Source organism: Apaloderma vittatum, unplaced genomic scaffold (genome assembly GCF_000703405.1).
Source record: "Apaloderma vittatum isolate BGI_N311 unplaced genomic scaffold, ASM70340v1 scaffold26713, whole genome shotgun sequence".
Lineage (NCBI taxonomy): Eukaryota > Metazoa > Chordata > Aves > Trogoniformes > Trogonidae > Apaloderma > Apaloderma vittatum.
Genome location: NW_009709095.1, coordinates 1 through 25503, shown reverse-complemented (window position 1 = coordinate 25503; position 25503 = coordinate 1). Strand labels below are relative to the sequence as shown.

Below are 25503 nucleotides of genomic sequence, written 5' to 3'. Positions count from 1 at the left end.
TTCCTGCTGTACTTTTCACTGAAAATTTATCGCTATTCTTGCTAAACTTTGACATACTTGGAGCGTATCTCTGCCTTTCAATTGATGATCAGTATTAATATCCCAGTCATAGGTTTCCATGTAGCAATAACTTTATTTTTTTAATCTGAATGCATTTTTTGTTTATTCTGGAATTTTATTTTGCTATGAAAATGGAGTGCGTGGTAAATAACTATTATCAGTAACTTCCTAGGAGGCTTATAATGAAAGTGTGTTTAAGGCATCCCCTGTTTTCCCTCTCAAGCCATCTGGCTGTACACCCGTTATGTCAAATAGTCCTTACCCGAGGTGTTGGAAAGGTGCTTTCTTTTGTTAAGAGTGGTTCTTCAACTGATTAATTATTCCGCAAAATATTTTTCCTTGTAACTACAAACTAGCTATTTAAAGCTTTCTTTTAGTTTGACATCCAGTTTTATATTATCTTTTATCCATCTTGAAAATTATTGTATTAAAATAAACATCAACTTCTGCATGATGTAGACTGAAACGATCCATTATTCATGGTACTTTGGAACATGTCAGGCTGTATTTCCCAAGGTGACAAAATAAGCAAGCAGAAATCGCTTATGGACAGATGTAAAGGGATGGGGGTGCCTTTAAAGGAGAGCATTAGGCATCAGGTCATGTCTTGGAAAATTGAATTTTAATTAGTTACTTGCATATCTTACAAGTTAATAGGATAAACGGTCAGTGACTCAGTAGGGCATTTCCCACAGGATATTGTAGACGGTAATTGGTGTGCTGCTTCCACTTGTGATATCTGTAATATCCTAGTAACTGATTAGTCTGTCTTTGCATTTACCTGATGTACTGAAGGAAAAAGGCCTCTTTTTTAATATTTTTTTTTTACTGATGAAATGTAAATCAAGTATATTGGGATTCTACAGTTAAACAAATTCCAAAATCAGCACGAGGATGAACAAAATTTAATGAGCTTTTAAGCTTACTACCATTGTCTTTTGTAATTGGCACTTCTAGAAGTAGATTCTAAATTCCCCATGTACCTAGGATATGTAATGCAGAACTTGTAGCAATATGTTCGTGTAGCTCTTTCTAGGCAAACATGACAAAACCTCCAAGACTTCTACAGATTAAAATTAATTCCTTGCAAGATCAGTGCCTGAAGGCCTCATTAATTTTAACACCACTTATAATTGATTCTGGGGAGTAACAGATGTTACTTACATCTTACAATCTTCGATTTAAGAAAACAGTATATACCTGAAGTCTGCCTATTTTCAGGGCGCATTAGTAAAACTGAATAAAGCCTAAAATAGCATTTTCTCTTCTGGTTGTTAGACTATGCTATAACTAGTCTGATTTATGAAGAAACCATGTTATGTTACTGATCTGTTAGCTGAGATCAGTTATTTTGCTTTGTTGTGGGAAGAATTAGGTCAAGAAATTGGAAGAATCCAGTCTGATAAGGTGCTCAAAACCCTAATGAACTTTAGATCTTCACTCGCATCTTGCCTCACGTGCTCTCTTAAAAGTACTAAAACACTGTAGGAGGTTTTAACTCTTCCCAGTGTCTACTTAAAAATAAATTTTGAACTTTACAATAGTTTTCAATAGAAAGGCTTTGCCTCTCTCTCCTTTCCTCTAATGTTAAATACTTTACATGCTCAATCCAATAGAGCACAATTGATTCAATGCTTCCCATCTCAGCCCCAGACTGCTGCCTCCCCCTTCCCTGTCTTCTCAAGTTCCATGTGCATTTCAGTGTTCATGAAATATTTTTAAAACATTTTAATAAAGAGAGAAGTGATTGTTTTGATTATTACTTCCAATGTATAATCTATCCATGTTACAAATCTAAGAATACAGGATCCTACTTTAACAGATTTCCAGGATTGAGCATGTGTGCATAGCTAATGCTATTAATGGTGGTCCTGCAAAAGAATAGAACTACAGTTTCTCTGCTTTTTTCTAATGTAGCTGCTATTATATATTCAGTGAGCTAGAGGGGTGTATTTTAAAATATTTTAAATTTTCTCCTCTTTAATGTCCAAAATATAAGCAATATAAACTGTGTCCTTGCTAGAGGACTGTTGGAACATAGAGATTTGTCTTGTTCTTCTGCTATTTTGAGGATAAAATATCTTAAGTCTTCTAGTATATGTTCCTTCTGCAGACTTAATTACGTATTAATATCAAGCTTAACTAACAACTTTCTTGATTTTTTTTTTGTTGACTCTTTTTCATGAATAAGATTTACTATCAATTTATAATTATGTACAAAACAGCTTTATGATGAGTCAGTAGCTCCATTGTTTTCTGTCTTCTAGAAGGGGGATGTCAGCGTTATCACTGATGTGTTGAAGAGTTTCGATACAGGAATTATAAACAAAATAACTTTTCCCTTTTTTTGTGAAATAGTGTTCTAATTAAACTGATAAAAAATCATCAATAGATGACTAGCATTTGGGACAGGGCAGGAAGGCTTCCTAGAAATATCCAGAGCTACACCTATGAGACATTTCTAAGATCCGAAAAATAGACATTCTCTTTGCAGAGCATACTTAAAGCTCTGTTTTCTAGAAGGCTTTCGTTTTGCTTAGAGGACTGCTGAGCAAGTTTCTTTCTCTTGCATAGGAGGTTCCATATGAATTCAGCTGATCTATTTTCTGGTACAATGTGCAGTTTCATGAATTTATTTACAAAAGCACATTTACTATTACTAATTAAAAAAAAAACCCAACAAATAAGCTTTTTCAAAGGACTTTTAGCTTATCAGAGTAAATATATTAAAACATTCATTTCTAAATTCCATTTGTTTGGGGCAACAACTGTACTGAACTGCCTCTGAAGTTCTGGTAGTCATTTAAAAAAAAAAATTAAGTTCAGATGTGTTGCTGTCGGTTCAAATTAAAATAAATTCTTCAAAGTAATTATAAATCTAAAATTTGGGTTGTGTTTCAGAAACCCTTGAAGAGTTTTGTGTGGTGTTAAATGCTTTCCACATGCAGTAGTGGAGGTATTAATTTGATGTACAGACTAGCTGAAGAGAATTTCAGTGCCAATGTGGTCACGTTGTACAAAGATCTGTCCACATTCTTATTCTTCTTCAGTATCACTATTTTCAAGTGATGTAAAGTCAGCTGGTGTGTAAAAGGGTTGCAGTATGTGGGCTCAGGCAAAGTGTATTACTTGTATATTGCTGAGTAGAACTACTACCGTTTTTATAAAACCACAAAAAGTACTGTTCAATGCCTTTATCAAGAAGGCTTTATAGTTAAAAGATTCAAGTAGCTTAAATTGGAGTCAAGATTTTTTTATATTTTTACTTTTGATGAAGCTATGAGTACACTGATTTCATAATATGTAGGAGATGAATGGGGGGCAGGTTATAGATCTAAACGTGAACTTTTTTCCTTAAGTTTCTATGCTAAAATTTAGTTTAACCATAAATACTTTAAAATCAGGATCGTTTACTTCAGTTTTGAGCTCCAAAAATTAGTATGGCATGACAAATGAAATAATTTTGAAGCATAAGAAAAACATCATTATCTCAAACACTTTCGTCTTCTATATTTACTTGCATCATTAAACAACTTAAGGAAATCAATATTTCATTTTGACTACATCTATTTGTAAACCTAGAAGTCAGATTTGGGATTGTTAACTGATTTTGGTTTAATTCTGTTTGCTTTAAGGTAAACTTGTATTTTAGCAAGCAAATACCTGACTTCACTTGATGTCTGCTTTTTCACAAAAGCTGAGGGCTGGTAGATCTCTTTCCATTTGCTTAATCATTTTAAAGATGTTGCTGTTTAATGTAAAAGGGTTTTTTATTATTTTTTTTAAGTTTCCTTGAAATGGTTTTTGGTCTAATCTGGGAAAAGTATAGGTAGGTTCATAATTACAGCTGTCAGCTCAATCAGCAGTTAGGAGTTGTATGTTACCATGCAGTCTAAGTACTTGATGAAATATATGGTATTTTCCTCCAAAGAATCTCAGCAGAAGATAAGTGTTGCTAGTTTACTACTTATATATATGTTTGCAATCTTCTTCAAAACTATTTTTTTTTCCAAAAGCAGACAGCTTTGTTCTTTGAATTGCTAGTCTTTTTCCTGGAAGAACTCAGTGGGGTGCCCTGGTACTTTTACAGCTTTTACTGCTCGATGGTTTGATAGTAAAGCATTGAGGTGCTTCTTGTATCTAAAGTCACTTATTGCATTTAATGTCTTCTCACATGATTGCATTTTTTATAACATTATTAATAGTATAGCTGAGTTGACTCTGATTAGGAAGTTATGCACAATGTGCCCTCGAAGTCCTATGAATCTACAAGTAAAGTTTTACAATAACAATATAGCATAACCCCTTCATACTGGGGAATTGAATTCATGCTTCTCCTTGTTCATCTCTAGCGCATACTTAGGTCAAACTTGTTTCTTTAAATTTGGGAGGAAACCGATGGCAAGATTTGTAAGTCTATTAAATGCTGCCGATTTTTAGAGATTCATCTTAAAGAAACACGGGAAAGAAGAAATGAAATACAAAGGGAAGTATTGAATTAACTTTTTTTGTAAAATGATTGGCAAGTCTTGAGAGTAGCTGAAATCATGGCCGTGCTTTGCCATGGTCTGTTTTCCATACGAGCAATTCCACTTGCCTCAGAAGCAAGTAAGAACAATTGTGGGGGAAGTGCACAATTGCAGATGAGAAGAGGAGGCTCACCGGCACTCTGTGCTAACATGTGGTCTGTATTAGGGAAAAAGTTGGTGAAATCTAAACTAGAATGTGGTCTATGTCTTGATTTACATTCCCTTCCCTTCCAGAAACATTTTCTAATACAGAAAGGTCAAGTTTTGCCCTCAGATATCTCTATGAAGTGCCCATGAGACTCAAGAGAAATATGCTTAAATTCTGAGGTGATAAATACATAGTACAAGGTATTCTTAAGCCATAGTAGCTATTTGCCCAAAGTCCCTGTAGTTACCATCATTTAATTACAGTAATTTGTAAAACATTTTAGGATTCCTCAGATATGAAAAGCATACTATTGTAACCTGGTTTAATCCTACCAAAAGTCAGTTTCCCATTGAAAAATCTTGTCATAGAATCATAGAATGGCCTAAGCTGGAAGGGACCTTAGAGATCATTTTAATCCAGCCTCCCTGCCGCCAGGGACGCCACCTCTCGACTAGATCAGGCAACACATGGGGACCGAATGGGAATCGAACCAGTGACCCTGGTGTTATCAGCACCATGCTCAACCGACTGAGCTGACTGGTTTTCTTTCTTTTTTTAAGTTTATGTGGAAACAGTGAACCAACATTAATCGCCCTAATATGTAACAGTGTGCTAATGGTATAATCTTTTCTAGACTTATACTAGATATTGGGAAAAGGAGAATTTTATGGATAGACTTGGAGAATGATGATTGATATGGAGTTATTTTAATTCATTTTTTTCTGATTTTGACATTATTTGAAAAATATGTTTTTCCTTTCTGTTTTAGTTGGCATTTAGCCTATTTACTTTAAGGACAAACTGGAAACATCTGTGAGCAAATCATATTTTTAAGGTGGAATCATGAATTTATTTTCTTACATGTATTTTTTTAAAGCACCTTTTAAAAATATTTTTTTTTCAAATGCCACTAAGGAGGAAAAAAAACTATTCGTATTACTGCACAGAGAAAATTATACAGGTATTTGTCTGTTTGTACACTCCCTATAAAAGAGAAGGCACATGTTTGTTTTAAGATTTCAAATTTTGTGGATTCATAAAAGTTGGCATCACATCTCCCTTCACATGAATTACAAATGAGCTTACTTGGTCATTCCTCCTCAATACGTATGGCAGTGCTTGGAACATTTAAACCAGGAACCTTTACATGTTGTAAAGTTTTAATCTTTATAAACTAACAACATTGATGAGAAAAGATATATTTCAGTAGAGACAGAGCCTTACTAGGAAGGTTAACGTTAGCTTTTTGCTTTACTTGGTGCCTTACAGTGTTAGTCCCAAGCTTGACATATCTCCATTCCAAAGCAGCTAAGGATTCTTCAGTGATGATATCATCAGTGAGAGAAGATAAAGATCCACTGCACTAATGCGCTGAGGCTAATAACAATGTGGCAGAAGCTGAAATTTAAACAGCTTTCATTCTTTGTTTGATTTTTCACACTGCAAACTAAATTATTTCCTTATCTGATTGAAAATGTTATGCATGGTGGTGATGTCTGCTTCAGTTTTTGCATCTTGAAAGAACCTTAAATGCTAAATCTTTCTACATCAAGGGAGGCTAATTGCATATATCTTGAAATTGATCTATTATGTGTTCAGGTCTTTATAGCTGAATTCAGCTGGAAAAGTGTGCTTTGTCTTTGATGGCAGCAAAGTTATTGTCTGAGGTGTAGTGGTTATTAGGAAGGCATGTAAGAGAGAAATAAATGGAGACTTGTCTTAAATCTTGTACTCCTCTTGAAAATTTCAGTCATGACGTTAACAATTTTTACCGGGTAATTTCTGTCATATGGTAAAAACACTGGTGATACGAGTAGTTGTATATACTTGACTGAATATTCTTATCTTCTAGGATGAGTACTGCAAAGGACTCCATGATAGAGGGATCTTTGTAAATCTCACATTTCTCCTTCTGTGTAATAATTCTCCTTGATGTATACAATACTTAGGTCTACTTTTAAATTACAGAAAAACCCAAGGTCTTTCTTGACATTATCTTACAGGCCTTTAATGAGTTCCTTGTCTGTTAGCAGGAAGTCTTATTTTCAACCTACAGATTGATAATTACTGTTGGAATAGTACCTTTAATACTTTGAAATGTTTTTATTGTTTGTCACTGTATGTCAGGCTAATGTGATTCTATGTAAAAATAAGCAACTAGTTACGTTTCTATAAACATGGACAATATTTTTAATATATGCCAGGAAAAAAACAGTTTGATAAACAACTATGCATAGGATTGTTTTCTTTAGGCAAAGAGACGTAATTGGTAATCCTTTTAAACTTACATTACCACATAGTATTTTAAGTCATGCCTTTTTCTTTTAAAGGTGATATCATGTTCATAGAATTAATGCTACTCTGCCTGGGTGTTTCCATCTGAGTGTTAAGCTTTGTAAAATCACCTTTCTCAGTGAAGTCCTTGGCACATAGACAGAACCCTGGAGAGTGTTATTTTTAAAATGCCCGTTATTATTCAAGTCCAGTTGAGTTGAGGCACTGTGTTTCATTGTTGACCAGAAGTATGTGGGCATGCTTTTTCAAAACAAATCTATTATTCTGTAGTAGGAGCAAAGCATTCAGATGATGAATTTAAAAAAAAAATAATAATATAACCTCATACTTGCTATTAAATCTCATATGATATCTCTTGGTAGGGTTGATTGGGTACCTTGTTTTGCAGTTCTCTACACTGTAATCCCCTTAATCTCAACGGGACTATGCCCAAGAAAAAATACAGTGGTAACCGTATAGTACATATGGCCCTTTGCCTTACATTATAAAAATCTGTACAGATGATTTGACTCCTAACTGGGAAGAAAAGGCTTTGCTGCCAAGTACAATGCTAGAAATAAGGTTACACAGATACAGCAAAGCGTGTGATATTTTCAGTTTTTAATGAGCTTGTGTCTTTGAAGTTTACATAATCCCTCACACAGTCGGAATTTACCGTTTTCTTTTGTGTAGAAGTTAGGTGACACACCACAGGCAGAGTTAAGAAGCAGGTTCCTGATCAGGTTCATACTCATGTTTTTAAATTCCTATAGACATTTCGAACTCCATCTTCTCTTAAATAAATAGAAGCAATGTATGACAAACTGCCTACCAGCATGCCTGTTTATTTGTGTGACAGACTGCATACTTTGTAATCTAAGTTGTTCTTTGAGAGATGACTATTAAAAAATACTTGCAATGCTTTTTATTATTTAATTGTTTAAGCTAAGCTAATCTGAAAGACGAGTAGTTTGTCTCTCCTTCCTTGCTTAAGCAGTATTTTCTTACCTTTGATTCCATACTTTTTGAAAATTACTGTACTGCAAAAAGAAATGCAAAGTAAAATAAGAGTTTTAATGATGACTTTCAGGGGCTGAACGGGACAAAGGCAGTATTAAAGCAGGAGGCATATGTATAGTACGTCTTTTGGAGTGGCTTTTCTAAGTTCGTTCAAGTAATGAACATACGCATATTTGAGATCTGTGATCTCAAGTAGTGTATGTAAATTTCAGCGGGATCAACCGTAAGTAAGTTTAAGATTTACAGATCAGCAAAATTTTTAAAATTCTTCCATTGACGTGTCATGTGGTACTTGCGAATTAGTTATGTTACATCTTCCTCTGATAGCATTCAGAAAATATGTTAACAGTTACTTACTCATATTCCTATTATGCTAAAAAGTGTACAAGAACCTTTAATCTTTATGAATTTTTTGGCCAACATTCATTGCTAAGTACTTTTATGTTTAATAGATTCATCAGGGCTGGACACTGCTCTATGCTGGCTCACACTCTTAAGCAATTAAATCACTCCTATTGTAAGCCTAACAGATTTTCATGAAAACTGAGATTTCTTTTATTTTTCATGTATTATTGTTGCTAGACCTTAGTATAATTCGTGTATTTTTACCTTCAAATGTGAAACAAAAGAGCAGAGAGCTTTACATTTTCTTTATGGTAGTAAGAGTACAAAAATGTGTGTTAAGAAAGGAGTGATTCTGTCTGAGGTAAGATTTGGTAACTTGATTTCTCTGGTTCACATTACACATTGAAAAGACGCTGTTCACCTCCCACTCTAAATCATTTTCCTTTTACCAGCTGGAGAAGATCAGAATAAAATGGACCCATCCCTTTTCTCAGTCCCTGGTGATGATTACGATCCAGCATTTGTTTTTCATTCAAACCACATGTTGAATAAGTGAAAAAGAGGAAATACATGCTGGTCATAGGTCAGGTGCAACACAGAGTTTATACAGATTTATTTTCTTTGTAGCATCTACTATCCTACATTTAAAGCAGCTGAATGTTGTTCTGCTTCGAGTTATTTTGAGGCAGGTTTTCTTAAATAGTAACGTTTCAGGTTTTGGCATATCCTATTGGCCGGACATTCAGCCTTCAGCGCTGTAGAAACAGCCTGATTCTGCAGATAACTCCGCAGCACACTGGCTCTTCAGAATTTAAACTCCCTCATGATCTCATGGGGTGGAAGCTGACCCTCTGTGTTTCTGGCCTCAAAGAGAGAAGACTACGCCAAAAAAAGAACCTGGAAAAGTATGAGAGTGATAATGGGGAGCTGGGGTTAAGAACTTTTCTTCTTATCACTGCTTGGGCATGTAGGAGAGAATGAGGAAGGAACACATACTGCGATCTGCAAACACAAATCTAATTTTTAAAGAGGTATTAATTATGAGCTAAAGGTTTCAGTTTTCTCATAATAAGATACATGTACATTTAATTTATTCTCTATTAGAAGTACTGCAGTGTTCATTGCTTATAATTGAAGGAGAATCAGGAGAAATGACCGTATATATCAATATCAGCTTTATTTATTGTCTTTATTACTCAAACACTTCTGGTAGTGCTTTTATAGCTTTGACTGAATTATGAATGATGTCCTGTTGGTTAGGAATTTGAAGGTAATAATTCCAAATTGTCTTAACTGTACCAGCCTGCCAAGACTAAATATGCATTTACGGCAGCTATTTTTCAGATTTATAGCTAATATTTTTTCCTGTATTTTTTCTTATCACTACAATTTAACCTCAGTTTTCTCCAACTGGCCAGCATTGTAAAATATATTAGGATTAGAATTATTAGCTTACTGTGTGATAAATTAAATTTTACAAGATTCAAGTTGCAGAAAAGGGTAATCCAAAATGGGCAGGAGCAGGGTGGGAGGTGGTGGGAAGAAGGGAAAAAAAAGGCACGTTCTTCGCAACAAGAGTAATTAAGCATTGGAGGAGCTTGCCCAGAGAGGTTGTGCAGGCTGCATCCTTGGAGGTTTTTAAAACTTGACTGAACAAGGCTCTGAGCAACTTGATCTGACTTTGAAGTTAGCCCTACTTTGGGCTGGAGGTTGGACTAGATGACTGTTGGAGGGCTCTTGCAGTCTAAATTTTTGTAGATTTAAACCTCAAAAAATATATCTGAGCTGTGCAGGGAATTGGACATCAGAAGGAGAAAAAAAGTCCTTGGGTCCTTTCTGTTCTTCAGAGTTATTACTGTGTCTTTTGAAAATACAGAGGAAGTGCAGTGGGAACTGTGAGATGAAATGTCAAATGTCACACCAGGGACTTGAGTACTTAGATTGTGCACAAATATTTTAATATACACGTATGAACAGTGAGGAGTTTTTGAATCTGACTTTTGTGAATAGAATAGTTTCATCTTTTTTAAGCTTGACGATCACGTCTTCAGTTTCCTCTAATATGACAGTGGGTGATTTTCTTGTTGCTTTGCTTTTCTTTTTCCTAATTTCTGTTAGGAATAGGAGGCCTGCAAGATTTTGTGCTCAAGTCTGCAACACTGTCAACATCGCCAGCTTGTCCACCGTTTACACCTCTGAACTTTGAAGCTACGCCAATTGTGCGGGTAGCTGTTGAACCGAAACATCCAAGTAAGTTTAAAGTAGAACGGTGATGGTAATTCAAGTTTATGGTCCGACTTAGCAGTCCCACAAGTAAGACACTACATGATGCTAAAGGTTCAGTATTTCTTTACTGTGAAGGCAAGTATATCTTAGGGTTTTTCACTTCAGCTGACATTCTTTTATGCTGTATCATTAAGCTCTTGGTACACCTTTGCAGTACTGCTTATGATTGATACCTTCCCCCCAACCAAAATGTAGTATATCTCCTGGCTTTGTTTGAATTTCAGCACAATTTCCATTTGTTGTTTTAGTGTTAGAACCAAAATAACTGCCTTTCTGTTCAGTTACAAAATACTCATAACACTAAGATTACATGTTTTTTAGAAAATGATTGGGCAGCTTAGCAGCTCTTTGTCCCATATGTTTGAATAACAGATAATCACATATTGTACATCCTGTATTTTTTAAAGCAGTTTTGAAAGTATTGGAAATTACTGGTTTTACTTAATTTACTTTGCTTAATCTCTCCTCCCTGCTAACTTCTGAATCTGTGATTTGAAATAAATTTGTTAGAGGGACAGAAACCTCAAAGGTAGCTACACTTGCAAAACTTCCCTGAAAATCAGCTGTTCCTTGCTCTAACAGGAAGACAAGCAAAGCCTGGCCACTGCAGGCTCAGCCTGAAAGCAGTCAGTTGTCCAGTGAGTTGTGTGTCCTCCTGAGGTGGCCCTAGCAGATTGTCACGTGTGGGTGCCTTGTATTTCCACAGCAAGCCTGCTTCAGAACTGCATCTCCGTATTTGGAAAAATGACTCAAATATATATCGGAAATAATTTGTATTTATTTTACGAAATTACTGCAAGTCTTCACATTCATGTCAAATTTTTCCTACATAGTTACCATAAGCCCTAGAAGAAAAATCTATTCATCTCTCAATGGACCTCAAAGCAGAAGACATTATTGAAAGTCTTTGTTCAACTGTGTTGATTGTTTGAACTAACACTGTGGTTTTTCCAATTTTTGTTTATTTTTGGTTCTGGTTTTCAAGGATATTTTTCTATTTTATCCTTACAAACTTAACATTAAATATACAATATCATATTTCTTTTAGTAGTCTCCTAGTGAATGTTTATGAAGTTTAATGTCCCTCTTCCTTCTGAATATGAATATGCATTCCTGGAAAGCCTGTGGGTATTCTTTATGCCATATATAAAATGAGCAAAAGGATTAATTGTATTAATTATGAAAGGCTGCTCACATGAGGTGTTTATGCATAGCTTTGATGGAATCTAGCCAAATTTGACTCAGCTGTTGTTGTTCATTCTCCGATGACTTTTAAGGCAACTCTTTTTAAACATCTTCATTTTAGGGACAGCTGTGTTTCATTTTGCTGAAAAGCTCTTGCATTCCATGTTTCAGGTTGTAATAGCATTAAAGCTTTTCAGTGGCTTCCAGCTAGTTTAAATCCTTCCTGTGCTTCATTTGCTCCTATGCTTTCTGAATAATCCTTGTGGAGTAATTTTTGCTTTTATTTTAGTAAAGTTAGTGTGTTATTATTTGTCTTAAGCCTTGGCAATTTACAGGTTGCTACCTGACCATGAAAAATTGTAGAGAAATACAGCCATTTGCTGAAAGACTACTTTAAACAGTTGTTCTAAGTAAGAAAGCTTGTATCTCTTGATAATTTCTGAAAATGAGGAGTGAAGTCCTGAAATTTTTAATCACTTCATATTGATGACATTGAGTTTCTTTATTGGTTGTGAGATGTTGTATGAGCTGTGTCTGGAGTTAATTATATATAGGAAGCAAGATAACATAGCCATAGTTGATAGCTAGCTTGGGGTACTAAACCTATTGTAAAACTATGTAAAACAAAGACATGCAGTCCATTCAAATGTTTAGTGTTATTATAACTGAATAACATGAATTTTATTATCAGACAAATGATGAATATAGCTTATGTCTCCAGTTGCTGCTCTTAAATCATACCACTCCTTGTGACTCTTAAGCAGAAATTTGCCCGCCAAAAGACCTCAGAATTTAGGCGAAAGTGAAAACGAATGTTACCGATTCTTACTTTATGTATATTCCACTTCAAGTACTCCTCCTTCAGTATTACTTTGTTAATAATATTTTATTTTGCCAGGTGATATGCCTCAGCTGGTCAGAGGAATGAAGCTTTTAAACCAAGCTGATCCATGTGTCCAAGTTTTAATCCAGGAGACAGGAGAGCATGTGCTAGTGACAGCAGGAGAAGTTCATCTTCAGCGTTGCTTGGATGACCTGAAAGAAAGGTTAGAGGGGCAAGGAGGAAGAAATATTTTTAGTTCAGTAGGTGTCTGTTGTACTTCTTTGTCAGATGCCTATCTTTGATTTATATTCTGGTAAAATAGAAGCTTCATCCACCAACAGTTTTCTACCAGTGGATCATGAATGTTCCTTCTTGTACCCATAAAATTCCCTGCAGTTGGGCAGAAGCCACTAGCTAATCGCTTTTATACATCTTATGCACCTTTTTGAGTACTTTATAGAAACGATAAATTGCAATAGGCTCATTCCATTTTAAAATGTAGCGTATCATTTGTACCAAATAAAAACTGTGAGGAAATCATGTCTGATAAATGAACTATCAAAAATTAGGAAGCAACAGGACCGACATTGAATGTGCAGTCTATCCTGTTCCTTTGCTCTTCACACTGATTATTTTTTTTAAATGTTAATCTATTTTCTTACTCACAAGCAGCTTTTTCTGCAAGCATAAGTGCATACATTTAGTGTCTTCTAATGCTTCTTCAAATGATAGAATAACAGTTGTCTGAAACAGTTTCTTCCTATAACTTAATTTACTAAAAACTTCTGGTACTTCCCCATGCATTTACTGTTGTTTTCTTTCTAATCCAAAAAGAAAACCTGATGATGGCTATTTGAATATCTGTCTTACTGTGCTCATATTCATTCCAGCTAGTATCAGGCACCAGTTACTTCTTATGGAAGTTAGACTGGATCATTTGTGAAATTGGATATATGTTTTAATGGTTATCCTCATTGCAGCTTAGTGCAACACATTTTTACAAGTTTTAAAAACATAATATTGCTTATTGATACACCTCGAATGTAACATGTTAAATAATTTAGCAAAACTGGTCACACCTGTATTCAGCTGCAATTCACATAGCGAGATATATAAATGCCTTTATTATTGGCATTGGTCAAAATTTTGGGGAAAAAAATAATAATAGTTGTGATGAGGAAATAGGGTTATAGTGAGCAGCTAGTAGCAGTCTCTATGTTTACATTCCTTTTTCTTTTGTAAACATAATTTTGGGGTTTTTTTTCCCTGAGTTGCCATGTAATTTGGCTTTTGTTGGGAACTACAAGCTGTGAAATATTTCAAGTAAGTTGGTCCATGTAGTCCATGATGCAAAAGGTAGAGCCTTTGGCTGTTTCTCAAGGCTCAGACTGAGTGGATTAAAACTGCTGAGTTGGTTTGAGCTGCGTTTGCTGGGATATCGGCACCTATGACATCAGGTGGCAGCAGTTGTGTTTTATTGCAGGCAGCTATTCAGGTACCAGCTTTCAGCTGTAGGTACTAGTAATGAGAACTGGGGCTGTTCTAAAACTGGTAACAGCAAAATGTTGAAGCTTTAGAATGAGATAGAGCTGAAGTGATGAGTGAAGAGTGAAGCATTTTATTAGCCTCAGAGATGTCCATACAATCATGTAATTCATCCTTAAAGTCATGAGTACTGGAACATGATTTTTGTTAATTTTGGTTTTGAATGTAAACTAAGCAGTGTGAAAATCTAACTATACCTCTGTTGCAGGGATCAGTGATTTATCCTTATGCAAAACCTAACTTTCTATTTGTATAATAAAATAGTTCTATATAAACATTCATTAGCAGGAATGTTGTACAAATAAAGGTAAATAACATCTGGGCCTTAAAAAGAGGTCATTCTGATTATAGTCTTGTTTTTTCCACATGTTTTAAAACGTGAGCTTAATTCAGCTGGCCATATCAAACATGTTTTTTAAACCTTCATACTCAAACAATAAACCAAAACCTGTTGCCCATTCATCTAGTGCTAGCTTGCTATACCACAGCTTGTAACTGTTGCAGTAAGATAAAATCAGTAGAATATCATTTTTATAGATTATATAACTAGAAAAAGCTGTTACAAATCTTTTACCGTTTTACCAGTTTTAGGGATGTTTCATTTCCAAACAGGATGTTTCTTGGGAGATTTTGCTGTGAGACTATTGGTTTTCCTGTTCGTCTGAAGTGAAAAATTCCAGATCTGATGAGAAGCTTTCAGCAATGTGGTATCTTCTGCTGAGTTACGTCTTGAATATATTTGAACAAGATGCTCATTTTGTGCAGTTAATAAACATCCATTTCACAGTTCTGAAAAACAGGGTTTTGCCATGGTGTCATTGGCAATTTTCAGCTCCTGTGATTACAGTAAACAGATAAAAAGATAAAACAGGTGATCCTTTATGAATAGAGGTGTTTATTAAATATATGAAAGAGATAACAAATCTGGCACTTCCTAGCTGGGTGGTAAAATGATGCCTTGACATACTCAGTTATGAGAGTGTGTTTTAATCACTAGTAATTAATTTTCCTTGTCTTGTGAACTACATTTTAATGTGTAGTGAAAGTTTTCCTGCAGAGCACTCACTTAAAGACAAATAAACACAAACTTATGTGGAAAAAATTGCTGTTGGTTAACAGCATTGCTGTAAACAAAATATCAGCTCCTTAATAATTACACTTGATCACTGTTATAAATGGCAGTATTACACTATTGCTATACTATTACACTATTCTGTCTTTCTGTCTTGCTGTGGTCTGCTGTACTTGGTACTTTTTAAAATGTTTTTATTTTCAACACAGGTTTCCTTCACTGTGTACGATATTTCCCAACGTTTATTTTAACAAAAAAAGGAAAGCTTCTTAAGTTGTATCTTTCAACTCTTGATCCAAAATCCTTTCAAAATTCTTGTAAAGCAAACTATAAATTAGTTACAGTTAAATAGACTGAACTGCATTGGTAACATTTTTCCTTTCTTTTGGCATAGAAAAGACCAAAATCTTTACAAAATAAAATGGAGTATGAGACAGTAGGTGCTTTCTGTGGTCCTCTGAAGACAAAGGTTGAATTTAAATTTCCTTATTTAGTGTAAAAATAAGATTCATCCACAGCATGGAAACTTTGTTTGTTTGCTTCCATTAGGAAGCATACATTTTGTATGTAGTTAATGGTCAATATATTTTAACTGTCTTCCATACTTCTGTTGCTTATGTTTTAGTTTTGTATAAAGCTGGACTCCAATAGGTAACTTTATGGGAGAAAAAAAAAAAAGAAACGAATGCAAAAAACCTACTTAATTGACTGTAAAATATAAAACTGCTTGGGATGCATGAGGGAGAGGGACTGTGTTTTGCTCTATAGCAGAAAAAAGACTGTTACTAATGATGGGTCTGAAATAACAATCTGGCGTAATTCTATAACAAAAGTGTCCGTATCTGGTGATACTCAGGAGTAGCTATTTCACTTGAAATTTGTTCCCTTCATCAAGCCAATTTACAGGCATTCCAATGTAGGCAGTCATTGACTTCAACCTTCACAATAGGGCCTTGTGTGTTTATTACTAGATCACAATTATTAATGATCCTTTGGGTTTGCAGGGAGAGGTGGGGCTAAGGCTTCCAGTAGCTAAGCACAATATGAATGCACCAGGAGCTTTTTTCCCTTACATTAGTGCTCCTCCTGCTTTTGTGCTGCAGTGCTGCTTTCGTGCCCGTGGGCAGCACAGTTGTTGTGCACAGGTTTGAATCTGCTGTGCCTGGAGGACGGAGAAGATGGGAGAGGCAGCTCTCCAAGCACTCCTAGGTGCAGAGTACTTAATCTGAACCCACAAGGTTATAGAATTGTGACTCCCCACTTCTTCACAAGAGCCTGGTCAGCTTACCCAGTGCTTCATCTTTTTAAGAGTGTCTCACTGTAGGAGCAGATGTAACTGGTTCAAGTCAAGTGTCCGTCTTCCTCAGTATCACGTCTGCAGCACTGTGGCCTAGAGCACGTCTCTGGGGAAGAGTAAAACCAGACTGACCGTAATGCTTTCCTGGGCCTTAATCATTTTGTTTTAATCCTGATCAGCCTTCCTATGCCTCTCCATGATTTTGTAGGCCTCTTGTATCTTTGAAACATCTGAAGGCTGCTTATACTTGCATTCTTTTGATCATCCTTATTTTCAGGGTTTTGTTTTTTTTTGTAGTTCTATTGTGTCTTACTTTTGAGGGGACAGAACAGCAGCACATAGCTTCCAAAATGTTGAACCAATGATTTACAGAGGCACAGCAATGTTTTTTGCTTTTATTTTCTTCAGTTCTTTTCCAAATCTTTCTGAAGGCAGAAGAGGCAATGCCATTTTTTCCAAGTACCTGAAGGGAACCTACAGGAAGGCTGGGGAAGGGACTATTTACAAGAGTGTCCACTGATAGGACAAGGGGAAATGGGTTTAAGTTGAAGGAGAATAGATTTAGATTAGATTTTAGGAAGAAATTCTTCAGTACAAGGGTGGCAAGACTTTGGAATAAATTGCCCAGAGAAGTTGTGGCTGACCCCTCCCTGGAGGTGTTCAAGGTCAGGTTGGACAGAGCCTTGAGTAGCCTGATCTAGTTGAGAGGTGTCCCTGCTCATGACAGGGAGGATGGATTAGATGATCTCTAAGGTCCCTTCCAGCCTAAGCCATTCTATGATTCCATGATTTTTTTAGAGTTTGAAATGCATTACCTAGTAAGCTGTGTTGCAGTCAGGATTATTCATAAACATGCTCCATAGCCTTATCTCCTACCCCTAAGTTTAAAAGTATTTTTTAAATTTTAAACTTAATTTTTAAACTTTATTTTATAGGTTTGCAAAGGTACAGATTAGTGTATCGGCACCTATTATACCATTCCGAGAGACGATAACAAGACCTCCCAAAGTCGATATGGTGAATGAAGAAATAGGAAAACAGCAGAAAGTTGCTGTTATACACCAAACAAAAGAGGACCAAAATAAAATACCTGAAGGAGTTCAGGTCGATTCAGATGGGCTTGTTACAATATCTACTCCAAATAAACAAGCTACTCTCAGTGTAAGAGCAATGCCACTTCCTGAGGAGGTAACACGACTTCTTGAAGAAAACAGTGACTTAATTCGAACTATGGAGCAACTCAACACATCTATGAATGAAGATAAAAAAACTCATGAGATAAATCAGAAGACTCTGGATAGGATCAAGGAATTCAAAGAAAAGTTAGAACAGAATCTGCAGGGAAGAAGGTGGAGAAATGCTGTCAATCACATTTGGTCGTTTGGACCACGGAAGTGCGGGCCTAATATTTTGTTATATAATTTTGATGGCTGTGAAAGGTCAGTGTGGCAGTGCCTTGGGAATGCTGTGAAAGAAGTAAGTAAATACGGAGATTTTGACAACAGTATAGTCAGTGGATTTCAGCTGGCGACGCTTTCAGGTCCCATGTGTGAAGAACCCCTCATGGGTGTTTGTTTTACAGTGGAAAAATGGGAAATAAATAAAATTGGAGAGACGCTGTCAACTAGTAGTCAGGATTCAGGGGAAGATGATGTCATAGAACATAAACAAAATGAAGACACTACTCTAACAAGCAGTTGCCCTGATGCAGTTTGCTGTGTGAATGAACACCAGGACACCAGTCAAAATGTTCCAAAATCATCTGAGAAAATCAGTAAACAGAAGGGAGAAGTTTTACTTGCAGATTGTTATGGACCCTTCTCTGGACAACTGATTGCCACCATGAAGGAAGCTTGTCGTTACGCTTTGCAAGCAAAACCACAGAGGCTTATGGCAGCAATGTACACGTGTGAAATTATGGCTACTGCAGAAGTTCTAGGTAAGACAGGCAAAATAAACTTTTGTCAAGAATTTGCTTTCTGAGTTCCAAGGTGAGGTGTTATAAATTAGACTGATTCAGAAAGTATAACTTGGTTAAAAATTTTGTCAGAAGTCCTCTATAGTTCTCCACTAGATTTGTAGGACTCTCTGGTGCCTCTAGTATTTGTACTCTTCTGAAAGAAAATTTAGCATTCTTCTTGCTTATCTGAAGCATATGCATAAATAGCAAAGCTACACTTTTTTGGAAGTGCAAGATACAAAACATTGCCTTTTTATGAAGTTTTTATAATGTCAACTTAAGTAAACAGATATCAGTATTATGCCTCATAATTAAACATTAATTCTTTGAAGAGATGGTTATAAAATGAGTGCAGGATCTTAGTAAATGCCGTTTCAGGATGTTTTAAGTTCATAGTGATATAGCAGTAAAACCAGGAAAAATAGAGAATCTTGAATTATTGTTGCAGTCCAGTTGGTAGGTTTCTTTTTTAGTAGGATTTGTATCCTTCTGGAATGCAAGTTGCTCATTTTGCAAACCCAGGGCGTATCAAATTTGTATTGCTTGTGGTACCTTACCACTTACACCTACTTAAACTTGTTTTTATGACCTACTTACAACACCAAGTTAACTTTCCCTAACATTAGTTTTTGGAGTTTTCTGCAGGAGTTGCTTGCACACTGAATCTGATCCAACACACCAAGATTCTCTTTAAAATCCTCTTCCAGTGCATTTCAGTTATCAGCAAATTTACTTTGACTACACTAATCATGACAGAAATTATAGTATATTCCACATAGAATAATTAAAAATTTGGTTAGTTGTTGTAAAAATCTCAGCTGTTCCGCACAGAAGCATGATGACTGCGGTTATACAAAACAAATTGGTCCAAAGAACAAAATTTACAATTGTGTGTCGTGAAAAGGATTGCCTTTGAATGAGCAATTCCCTTGTACAGATGCATGATCCTGTTCTTTTCTGGAGGTACTTTCTACTACTCACTTTAACAGATGTCCTGTGGTAAGCTTATTAGCACATTACCTTAAACTACAACTTACTATGGCATAGGATAGAACTTCTTTCTTTTAAACTGTCTATATTTATTTTTTCACATGTAAGAATGCCTATCAAAATTAGACTTTGTAGTGTTTCAGGTAACTGTTTCAAGAGAACATTAGCATGATACTTCTGAATATACATCAAGCTATAAGCAAGATAGCAATTTTTAAACCATGAAAACAATGTATGAATTGCTAATTTTGAAAATTCTCTCTACTGTAAAAGCACGATTGTTTATAGTGATGTAATTAAGATGCATCAACTCATCAATTGTGCCATAAAACCAAATGGAAACATGGCTTTCTAATGCATGTGTGTATATGTATGTGTTGTTATATATATGTATATTTAATGGGTGTAATTTAGGACTCAGACATGCAAGCAAATTAGTCCAGTCTAACGAATGTGAGATGTGTGGTAATAACCATCAACATGCACTTAGTTCATTACAAATTCATGGGTTTAATTTATATCATGAAGTTTAAGCTAACGAATTGCATCCTCATTAGGGAGAGCGATGAATATGCATGCTATCCAGCAAGACTTGGCAATTGACATATGATAAACCACTGGCTTTTGTAATTTGATTCTTTCATTTGGTCTTCCATACATTTATACTCAGCTGAGTTTAATATAGATGTTAGCTTCTGGGAAAACCTCCTTTATGTTTGTTATCTCGATATGTAAAGCTCTTCCATCAGACTTCTCTGACAGTGAACATAAACTGAACTGGAGTCGAGGAAAAGAGCAAGGACAGAGCAACCCAGAAAAGTCTTGTGAGCTTATATGTGCCCAATGTAATCGGACTTGGGTTTAGAGTTGGGTGCCGCAGACACCCAACGTTTTCCAGTAGGTTATACTTAAGAGTATTTCATTCCTACAGTTCACTAGCAAAATCCGTTTTTACACACTCCCACTTCATGGCAGGTCTGTGTAAACTTGCAAAAGATGAAGAATATTCTAAACTAGTATCATGAATTTAATTATTATTAGTTTTTGCTTCTTGATATTCCTACCTTTTGAGCTCTTCTGTCCTTCCCTCTTTTGTGGCCTGGAGATCAAAATCAATTCTAAGTATTATCTCTGCCTCAGTAGTGTGAATGAAAACATGCAGATTCCAAAACAAAAGAGCAGCTTCTCCTTCCCTTTTTTCTATATTTGTGGTGACCCCTAGGCTCTTGGAAGTGGTGGTCCTGCTGTCCTTCCACAGTATTTCTTTCCATTGTGAAGTTTCATTTGTTTTAGTGTGCAGGGAGTACAGAAATTTTTTAGCATTTTCACCTGATGCATTAAAGTATACGTTAATAAAACAGGGCTTAAATATTTTAAGAAGCTTGACTTAATTCATATTTAAAGTAAGCCTTATGTATAGGCTTGCTCTATGTTGCAGCAACTTGAAGCTGTTTTTGAAGTAGTATCTTGTTTTCAAAATAACTTTTAACTGTTTTGAATGGGAAGACTGTACTATATTTCTTGGTGATTGATGCTTCTAAATCCATTCAACTGATTACTGTAGAGGTAGAACCAGTATTTCGTCAGTATATTGCAGTCTGCCCATGGTGGTAAAACTGAAGACTTTATATAGTTTTTTTGTGATGGCATTAATTGAGGCAATACTCGAGACTGCTTGGATGAAATACATGTAGCTAGAAACCATTTGGTAAGCTATAAATTGTCTTCTAGCTTTTATGTTTTCAAAGAATAAGCTTCAGTGAATTATGGCCAGAATATATGCGTCTAAAGTGCTTTGTGATAAATGTTGCCTTACTTACCTCATTAATATGTGTGCAAAGTTTTCTATGTCCTATTTGAAACAGTTAGTAAAATAAATATTTTGAATTATGTCATTAATAACCTATAAAATGGTTTAGTACTTACTTGCTTTAACAAATTACTTTAATATATACTGTGTGGTACATACACAGTGTATGTACAGTGACTATGGTGTGATGCTCTTTCGCAATGTGTATGTTTAAACTTGCATTTTAAAACAGTTACTGAATTGTGAGCTGCGCTGAGATATGATTCTTTCACGTGTGAGAATTTTCTGGACTTGCTGAAACTTCCGTAGACTTGAAATTGCTTAGTTATGTTAACAAAGGCTGTACATGCAGGGCAAACTCAGTGACTTTTCTTTTAGAATGCCTTAATCTTTTTGTGATTTTAAATATAGAATCTTAAGTATTTCCTCACGAGCAGTAAGACGACTATTGTGCATAGTAAAAGTGAAGCTCAGTCAGAGGAACAATGAGGAGGTTCTGGTAAAGGCATAAGCAGGTAAAATTATCAGCAATGATATAAAGAACACTTTTACCCACATTTTATTAGCTTTAAACTCAGAAATAATTGGTGCTGAACTGATGCTTCACTGCCTGCATCTGACAGGTCGATTTAACTGTACTAACTGCTCACTTGTGCTGAACTTCCTGAACAAGGACCAGCTTCTGTATTTAAAAAATAAAGGCAAATAAACCCACACCAACGTTTTCCTCTGGTATGTCACAAAAGGCATAGTAAATATGCAAATTGATGTATGGGGCTATAGTAGTTAATGATATCTTTCCATCAAGTTAGAATAGGTGGCAAGTATTATGAAGTAGTGCATATTTCTAATTATTTCTGGTAAGAGTCAGTTTTGCCCAGCTATTTAAAATGTAGCAATATGCACTTGTGTGTTTCTTCAGCGCAATATAATATAAAATGCTTGAATCTCTTAGTAATTGACATAAACTTGTTCTTCACCACAAGGTAAAGTACTCACTAATGTGCATCTAATATTTATATCTGTAAATGAAGTCATTCCTAAAACATTTTTGCAGTACATAGATTTTCTTGTGGTTTTGTTATCTTGATCGACACAAATATGTTTTTACTATTTGTCTGTAGACTGCTTAGCATTTTCACAGCTACTTTCATGATATTTACAAGGACTGAATATTAATTTCATGAAGAAAAACAAAAATTACCCCTTACTAACTTAAGACTAAAAAAGATTGAAAAACTAGTTAAGCACATTAGACATAATAAATATGTAGTATTTCAGATAAACTAGTTCTCTGTGATTTGAATAGCACTGCAGTATCTGGGACAAGTACCATATGGTGATCCAAGCAAACTTCTAAAGGTAGTTAAGATATGCTTCCTAAAACATAGTAATATTTCTTTGTGTAGTTTCTCAAATATTTGGTTGTTAGAAATAAAGCATATTAGGCACATGATCTGTCAAAGTACCTTTTAAAATTAGCCTTATGAGTGTATCAAAAGCATCTAATGCAAACATTATCTAGATCCGTAGTAGTAATAATTTATTAAATGTTGCTCATATGGTGCTGCACATTGTACTGGCAGAATATGTTGTTTGTTTGAATTTAATGGATCCACTTAATTGATCCACTTAGAAGGAAGAATTTTAGCCAAAGAAATTTTACTTAATGCTGAAGTTTCCTGAATAAATATCCAGCCATTTCTCTTTGTGATGTGGAATACAGTTGTATTGGTAAGCTCATCAAAATTATGTCTTTGCAGGTCGTGTGTATGCTGTCCTGTCCAAAAGAGAAGGCCGAGTGTTACAGGAGGAGATGAAAGAGGGGACAGATGTGTTTATTATTAAGGCAGTCCTGCCAGTAGCAGAGAGCTTTGGTTTTGCTGATGAAATCAGGAAGAGAACTAGTGGCCTGGCCAGTCCACAGCTGGTGTTCAGCCACTGGGAGGTAAAAATATCTATTCAGTCCATCTGTTTTGGTGATCTATTTCCTGTAGATGTGGCAGACTGGAATAATAAGCAGAAAAGGTTAAATTTTGGTCAAGACATTCGATTAATTCCTTTTTGATGTGAAGAGGGAAAAAGTAGCTTTACATTAGTCTTAGTTCTTTCTGTAGATACAAATGCATTTCTGATATATTTGGGTTAAATGAGATGCTTTTTTATTTCCATAGAAAGTAAGCCGTTCACAAATGAAACTGATTCTTTGTAAATGTGTTTTCCTGAATTTTATGTGCCTTATTTTAATGAGTTCACAGGTAAATTTCTTTGGGAAGCGGAAAAAAGCAAAACACACAAAACCAACCCAAAACATCCCCAACCTACCACTATTAGAAAACGTAACAATAGATCTAATGCATAGGAAGGTTAACTTTTTAGGGTTTAGCAGACACCTAGATATTTTTTTGTCCTTGTATATTCCAAGTCAGTGTATATTTTCATACTTAAAGGCAGGAGGAATAGATTTCATTCTTTCTTTTCTATAAGAAGCTGTAAATCAGAGTTCCTTGTTCAAAACAAACAAAACTGCAGTGCAGCGCTCCTCAGAAGACTCCAGTGAAGAAGCTAAAAATGGGTTCAAAGGCAAGTCAATGGCTATAAGTTTTTCACATTAAATTTTTTTAATTGCAGTCTAGGTTTTTCTGGTTTGGTTTTTTGTGGTTTTTTTTTGAGGGGGGAGGTGTTTTGTTTTTATTCAGGTGTTCCTTTATTTGGTATTAGGACCATAGAAACTTTGTGACCTCAAATGCCAAGTGTCTGAGTACAAACACTAAGAGAGTTTTGAGGTCAGTACTAGTTGATGTGGTTGCCAGTTATGGTCTGTTTACCAGTGTTTCTCCAAAGTATGTGCTGTTTTTTCACATGGTGTGGAGTCTTCCTCATTTCCTATAGCTAAATTATCCTAATAGGTAGTATCTGTTAAATAACTTCATTAGCAGTATTTCTTTGTTAGTAATTGTTGTAACAGCCTCAGGAATTTTAAGTGGAAGCTAATGAAAAATGAGGATCTCTGCAAACCAGCTGAGTCATGTGCTTTCAAAAGAGTTGGGAATCCTTTGAACAGTACACTTGGAAAAGTACATTAAATCTTCCTTGGCGGTTGTACCCTACTGCTGTTGGAAAATCCAGAGGACCACGGTCTTATCTCTCCTCCCTCAACACTCCTTCATTTAACCTGACTGCGAAGAGGACCACTGAAAGGGAAACAGAGCTACCCTGAATGGAGAAAAAAAATTTAGATAAAGCAACAACTTTTTGAGTTGGGTATCTAGGTGTAAGCCAGGAACAGATTCGGTACCTCCAAGCAATGAGTGTTGGCAGTATTGCATACAGTAGTCTTGCCAGTTTAGGATGCTCTCATCTCAAGTGCAGCTGGTGAGGTTTTGTGGTTTAACTGGTCTTTTGTCTGAGTGGCCTCTGGTATCAGTGCCCTTAAGGAGTATCAGAAGGCTGTAGATGCCAGCTAATCATTGGTTTGTGCCAGGTTCTTTAGGATTTGTAGCTATTGTGTTCCAATACTAAACAAAAACATAAACTCTTTACCTCTGGCCTTCCCTTGTATCCCCAAACCTTGACATATATGTTCACTGTCAGATGTTACCAATTTCACATAAGAAAATGTTAACACGAAATTATAGATAGAGGAAGCTTTGAACAACTGGCAATATTTTCTAAAATTGACCATCGGGAGAGATTATAATTACAGCTAGTATGTTAAAATGTGGCGGTGTTAGGAAAAATTAGTGTATAAGCCAGTCACCCTTCCACCTGGCACATCTGTTGGTGGGAATGATTGGGGTTTTTGTCGCATTGAAAGTCATGTTCGCATATTTCTGTGAGAAAAATAAGCCTTTTACTAAGCTACTAGCAACATTGGCTCTGTGCAGTAATTGCAGAGGGAGTGCATGGTACTCTCACATCATCAGCAGAATTGCTAAATAAATGCCATGTTCAGAATCTCTAGCGGCCAGGAAAAAAGGTTTTGTGTCTCAGATCATACGACTGATTTGTAGAGTTTTTCTCTCTGTATTTTGCTGAAAACAAAACCCTATCAGGTTTCATCAGGTATTAGGCATGCTTTTGACTTTGCTACTTTACTGATGCATTATGATGATAGATGTATATACATATAGGTGATCCTGCTCTGGCAGGGGGGCTG

General features: G+C 35.6%; 1 protein-coding gene across 1 annotated transcript in view; it reads left to right on the top strand.

The window, feature by feature from the left end:
* Nucleotides 1-23292, top strand: part of EFTUD1 (elongation factor Tu GTP binding domain containing 1) — a gene marked incomplete at its 3' end in the record, with an annotated part of 56837 nt that extends 33545 nt beyond the window's left edge. The window contains exons 15-18 of the mRNA XM_009866804.1: nt 10495-10626; nt 12746-12893; nt 17520-18523; nt 23108-23292. Of these exons, the coding sequence (XP_009865106.1) occupies nt 10495-10626; nt 12746-12893; nt 17520-18523; nt 23108-23292 (1469 nt within the window). The remainder of the gene's footprint in view (nt 1-10494; nt 10627-12745; nt 12894-17519; nt 18524-23107) is intronic.
* Nucleotides 23293-25503: the final 2211 nt, after the last annotated feature.